The sequence below is a fragment of the Tupaia chinensis genome, unplaced genomic scaffold (assembly GCF_000334495.1).
Source record: "Tupaia chinensis unplaced genomic scaffold, TupChi_1.0 Scaffold000539_1, whole genome shotgun sequence".
Classification (NCBI taxonomy): domain Eukaryota; kingdom Metazoa; phylum Chordata; class Mammalia; order Scandentia; family Tupaiidae; genus Tupaia; species Tupaia belangeri.
The window spans coordinates 607557-613507 of record NW_006160052.1 but is presented as its reverse complement, the minus strand read 5'-3'; the positions used below and the strand labels follow the sequence as shown (position 1 = coordinate 613507).

General features: G+C 42.0%; 1 protein-coding gene across 6 annotated transcripts in view; it reads right to left on the bottom strand.

Moving 5' to 3' along the window:
* CC2D2B (coiled-coil and C2 domain containing 2B) overlaps positions 1-5784 on the bottom strand; it is a 141351-nt gene extending 135567 nt beyond the window's left edge. For all 6 annotated transcript variants that reach the window (XM_006157315.1, XM_014591193.1, XM_014591191.1 and 3 more), the window contains exons 1-2: positions 5545-5784; positions 3234-3297 (exon numbers count right to left, since the gene is read on the bottom strand). In XM_006157315.1, coding sequence (XP_006157377.1) covers positions 3234-3236 — 3 coding nt within the window. In that variant the 5' untranslated portion in view covers positions 3237-3297; positions 5545-5784. The remainder of the gene's footprint in view (positions 1-3233; positions 3298-5544) is intronic.
* Between the last annotated feature and the right edge of the window lie 167 nt (positions 5785-5951).

Sequence of the window (5951 nt, the reverse complement as noted above, 5' to 3'; positions counted from 1 at the left end):
AAAGAGTGGGAAAACATACTCAAAGTGTTAAATGAAAAGTGATTTCAACCAAGAATACTATACCTGGCAATATTATCCTTCATATGGAAAGAAAAGATAAATACATTCTCAGATAAACAAAACCTTAAAGAATTTACCAGCACCAAACCAGTTCTTCAAGAGGTTCTGAAGGGAGTGCTATCCCAGGAAAACTGAAGGTAGACAGGCAGAAATAAGAGAACAAAAAGCAACCAAGAAAATGACCAAACTCATGTTAGAGACAAGCAGAAATATCAGTAATCACAGTGAATGTTAACTTCCAGGGCTTAAACGGAAAGATCAGACCACAGTAACACGGCAGATTCAACAGAAGAGAAATTAATCACGTGAGACTGAACTGGTAAATAGAATTTTATGACCTTTGACTGAAACATTACTGATTTTCTTCTATGCTTTGTTTTTCCAGATTTAAGGATTTAGCTTTCTTTTTAGCTGTTGATAGGTTCAGTAATTTGTTAAAATGGTTTGTTTGTTTTAAATCTAAGCATAAACTTTTCTCCCTTCCTAACCCCTCTGGGATTGGAAAATATTTGTATTATTATTTTGTGGCAGAAGGGTCATTTGCATAGTTCAATAACACCTGTTGCCTTGCATCAGAAATTAGAGATACTTATTATTGCCAGGGTTTTGACTGGAATGTCATATTTGAAGATATGACCAGAAAACTATGGAACTAAGGTAAGTCTCAAGGAAGTCAACAGAAGCTCTTGGAAAGATGGCCTGGCACCATGAACAGCTCTGCCTGGCAGAGAGGATTAGAGAAGCCATAGGAAAGAATTCGTACCATACAATAACCCGGAATTTTCCAACCCAGCACTGTAGTCAGTAGAGATTGCAAAAGAGCAGCCACAACCAGAGGATTACCTTGAGGAAGACTCTGAAGGAAGAAAAAGAGACTGATCTTTGCTAGCAGGTGGTATATCACAGAATACTTGGTAGGCAGGGCTGAACTGAGAAGGTTTATGTGTGACTACTGTGCTGGGTGTTTGCTTTTCGACAGTTTGAGTAGTTGACATGTAAATATTTTTCTCAAAAATATTTAAAATCATACCATCTCTGTTGTTATAGAGTCACAAACAAAAGTAAAACAAATATTTTGAAGGTTATTTTTTAAATTCATTTTTTTGGAAATTGTGAAAGTTGTTCATTAACTGTCAAGAACTACAGAGTCTGAGCAAAATTTTTTGATATGTAAAATAAATGTTTGTGGGAAAATGTAAAAAAACAAATAAATAAATAATTTTTAAAAAGTATCACAATAATAGCCAAGTCTGTAGACTTTCTGGAAAAACTTCAAACCCAGCAGTGGTCCCTATGCCACAAGTAAGAACCACTGAAAAATGTCAATGGAAACTAAAATGTTCTCTTACCTTTTGTTTTTTTTAAGTTTTTAAAAAAAGTTTTCATTCAAAAGTATTTTAACAGAGTAAAACAGAGTCTCGCTATGTTGCCCAGGCTGGCCTCAAACTTGTGATACTCCTGCCTCCACTTCCTAAGTAGCTGAGACCAGAGGTGCAAGCCACCACACCCAGCTGTTCCCTTACTTTTTTGTTGTCAGCGGTTCCATGCAATCACTGGAGAGAGACATTGAGAAAGAGAGAGAGAAAGCACCCCCCATGGGGGATGGCCATGCCACAATCCCTTCTCCTCCATTTCTTACAGGATTCGGGGCATGCATGTGTCCACTCCCAATGTGTTTCTCAAGCCGACAGGTCTGGAGATTGATCCCTATAGTCAGCCACACCCACACTGCTGCCTTAACCACCATGCTACTGGCTGGCCCTTCCTCTCTTCTTATTCAACCTTCAGTACCCTCAAGACAATTAAGAAGACATAATTCAGGGACCAGAAGGTGGCGTAGTGGTTAAGGCACTAGACTCTCATGTGGTCTACCGCAGTTCAAGCCCTGGACACAGCAGCTTTAAACTCACACCAAGCACATGTTCATGTATGCCCAAAATCCCAAGAGGAGAAGGGATTGTGGCATGGCCATTCCCCCTTTCCCTGGAGGAGATTTCTTGTTTTCTGTTTCTCTGTCTCTCCAGCAAGTGCACGCATCCTATAGCAAAAAAAAAACAAAAAAACAAAAAAACAAAAAAAACACAAAAAAACAAACAAACAAAAAAAACTTCTCAGAAAAATAAATAAATAAAACGAATTGTACTCTTAACTGAGGAATAGCAATCCTCAATGGTATGATGGAACATCAGCTCTACCAAGGGGTTCGGGCCTCCCTCTAATTCCCAGTAATCTCGCCCACCATCCCTACAATACTGAACACATTTCATACTTTCCCATGTCCATCCAGAAGGCAGAGAGAAATGTAATTGTTAGTTGAAGTTACTCTAAGAGACACGTAGATACAGGTTTTATTATTTCACTCAGTGAATAAAAAAATTTTTTTCTTTGAGAAAAGTCAAGAATAGTTTACTGGCTTGCTGAGAAAACATATAAATAAATGAGGAGTGTTTAGTAGGAGAATAAATAAAAAACTCTCTCTCATGCTCCTTATCACATGGCTGACAGACCAAATACGAGTACAGTTCAGAACGGCTCCATGGCCCAGCGGTCACGTGCTGCTCAAGAGAAGCGGGATCACACCGGCCACTGCAGTTCGAATCCTCAGCCTGGTCAGCCTGGAACCTGCCAGCCACAGGGAATGCCCATGGTCCAATGTGCTGGAGGACTAGAGGGAGGGGACCGTAACATGACCAGGCTCTGGAGGCTGCTCCTGTCTCTCTCACAAGGACATGTACACATTCTATCAAGAATAAAGAAAAAAATACTTAGAAAAAAAAAAAAAGCACAGTACATACAGTTCATTGCTGAGCTTGCCGACTAGGACACATGTGCTCACCAGAGAGAGGCAGAGAGAGGGAAGTGAGAAATCATCCCCCAGACGAGATGGCCACCCTGCAATCCTTTCACCTCCATACTCCTCTCAGGATTCTGGGCACACACACACTTGCCTGGTGTGATTTTTCAAGCCAGTGGGTCCAGGACTCAAACCACAAAGTTGGCCATGTGGGATCCAGTGTCTTAACCACCTAGCCACCTGCTGGCCCTTATATTTTTAACATATAAATTTATGATTGGTATATAGAACCACATATATCACTTACCAGGATTATCCTATATTTATAATTGGCTACTTAGAATAACGAAAATCCTCATAAACGCCATGAATTCCTTACCATTTTATAATATTTCCTCTTCTTGTTGAGATATTTTTCATGATGCGTCTTTTGTTTCTACTTTCTAAATAAATAATAGAAATTCTTTAGAATGATATATCATGTTACTGAAAGAAAACTAGTGACCTAGTGTGGTAACGGATTGAAAAGTATGCTATTTAAAATATTTAATGCTTAAAAGAATGAAACAAAGAAAAAAAAATTACCTCTGGCACTTACAATTTAGTATAATTTAATTTGTAATAAAAATTCTGGTTAATGCAATGACACAAGCAAAAGAAGATATGTAACTATTCGATGGAGAAGACAAATCGTCACTGTTTATAAAAGTTTTTTACACACAGAAAGTGCAAGAGACTTCATCAAAAAGTTTAGATGTAATTAGAAAGTTAAGTGGTAAAATACAAGAGAATGCATGTAAAAGTCAAATCCCAATACATGCTAATATGACAGAAAAAGATCACTTTCACAAGTGGCATGGTGGGTAAGGTGGCCGGATCCCATATGATCAACTGTGTGGTTTGAGTCCTGGACCCCGTGACTTGGGAAACACAGGTTATATGTGTGTGTGTGTGCCCAAAATCCTGAGAGGAGAATAGAATAGAGGAGAAGGACTGCAGTATGACCAACCTCCTGGGGGAGTGCTTTCTCTCTCTGTCTCTTTGTCTCTCTGTGGCAAGCACATGCTCCCTCTAGCAAATTTTTTTCCCAATAAAGATAAATTTAAAAATATATTATCGGGGAACCAGCAGTTAGCGTAATGGCTATGTCCCTGGACTCCCACGTAGTTGACCGTGGTTCGCATCCCGGACCGGGTGGCTTAAATCTCACGCCGGGCGCTTGTGCGTGCATGCCCAAGACCCCGAGAGGAGAATGGAGGAGAAGGAATTGCGGCGTGACCATCCCCCCTGGGGGGTGATTTCTTGCTTTCTGTCTCTATGTCTCTCTCTGTCTGTCTGGAGAGTGCACGCGCCCTATAGCGAAAATCTCAAAAAAAAATATTATCAACATTCTTAAGATTCCTCCTACTGGGAACAGCAGATGGCATAATGGTTACGTCACTGGACTCCTACATGGCCAATTGCAGTTCAAGTCCTGGACCCTGGCTTTAAACTCATGCTGGGTGTGTGTGCATGTGTGCCCCAAATCCTGAAAGGATATATGAAAATCCTTTTGAATATTTGAATTAGGATTATATGGTGAAAAATCAAGGTCTAATTCAAAGTTATGGTAAAATTGAAGCAGCTGATAGTATTTTGTCAAAATAAAAATGTACTTAATATATGGCACACTTTTTTGGTACGAAGATACAAAACAGAATTTAACCAAACAAGGCTACAGTTAAGTATGAAAGAGCAGTATTTCAGTGTTCTACAAAAAAATCATTATTTTGGGACCAGCACTTAGCGTAATGGCTATGTCGCTGGACTCCCACATAGTCGAACATGGTTCGAGTCCCTGACCCGGTGGCTTAAACTCATGCCGGGCGCGTGTGCGTGCGTGCCCAAGATCCCGAGAGGAGAATGGAGGAGAAGGGATTGTGGCGTGGCCATCCCCCCTGGGGGGTAATTTCTCGCTTTCTGTCTCTCTGTCTCTCTCTGTCTGTCTGGCAAGCGCACACACCCTATAGCAAAAACCTCTCCAAAAAAAAAAAAATCATTATTTCCAAGTATTCCATTACCTGATAAGTTTGAAAATTTCTACCATTTAGTCAACTGTGATCTTATTTTCCAAAATCAAACACTAGGAGCAAGCAGCCTGACAAATGATTTTCTGATCTGTGAATATGTTCGTCTTTCAAAGGCATCAAAACTGCTTGCAGGACCAAGTCCCAAATGACAACCTGTTCCTGTAAATTAAGCAAGATTTGGATCCACTTCCCTTTTAGGAGACTTCTGGTCATAAAAATGAAATAAATGTGGAAACAGGTTACAAAACTGTGGTATGTTTTCAAAGTTTATATCTAACACACACACATTGCAATGTAACAAGTTAATTACAAGATTTATGAAAATGTAGTAATTCATAGAGCACCACAGGCAGCAGGCCCAGAAACCCCACACGAGGAAGTCCTGTGATGTCTTTCATTCAGTCCCGAAGAAACAACTCGGCATAAATTTACAACCTCAATGGAGAGTAAACTCAAGGGACCTTTTTTTTTTTTTTTGGAGATTTTTGATACAGAGCGAATGTGCTTGCCAGAGAGACAGAAGGCAAGAAATCACACTCCCCCCACTCTCCCCACGCCCATGGCCACACAATCCCTTCTCCGTTTTCCTGGAGCGCGCCTCCTTGCGCCCCGGCAACCTACCAAGGCTCAGCGCGCAGCATGCACTCAATACATGCCCACCCGTTTTCGGTGCAATTCGACCACCGCGCTTGAACGCCGTAAAACGCAGCGGTTTTCAACCCTATTCATGTCCAAAAGGGGTGACCAATGGACTAGACGGACTCTAGGGCCTACAAGTCCCGGCGGCCCGAGCGCCTCTGGTCCAGGTGATCGCGGCCCCGGAGGGTGTTCCCCATAGACCAAGGCACCAACCAAAGTACAGACGTGCCTGACAGCGAAGAGCCCCCGGGACCGTGCGACAGTGCCACGTTCCCGGGGTCGGACCGTGCGCTTCGTGGTAACAGGCGGCTGGCGGCGCACGGCTCAGCGTGGACTGGAACGAGTCCCCAACCGTCCGGACAGCGGGTCCAGAGCGCTCGCGCCCGCCG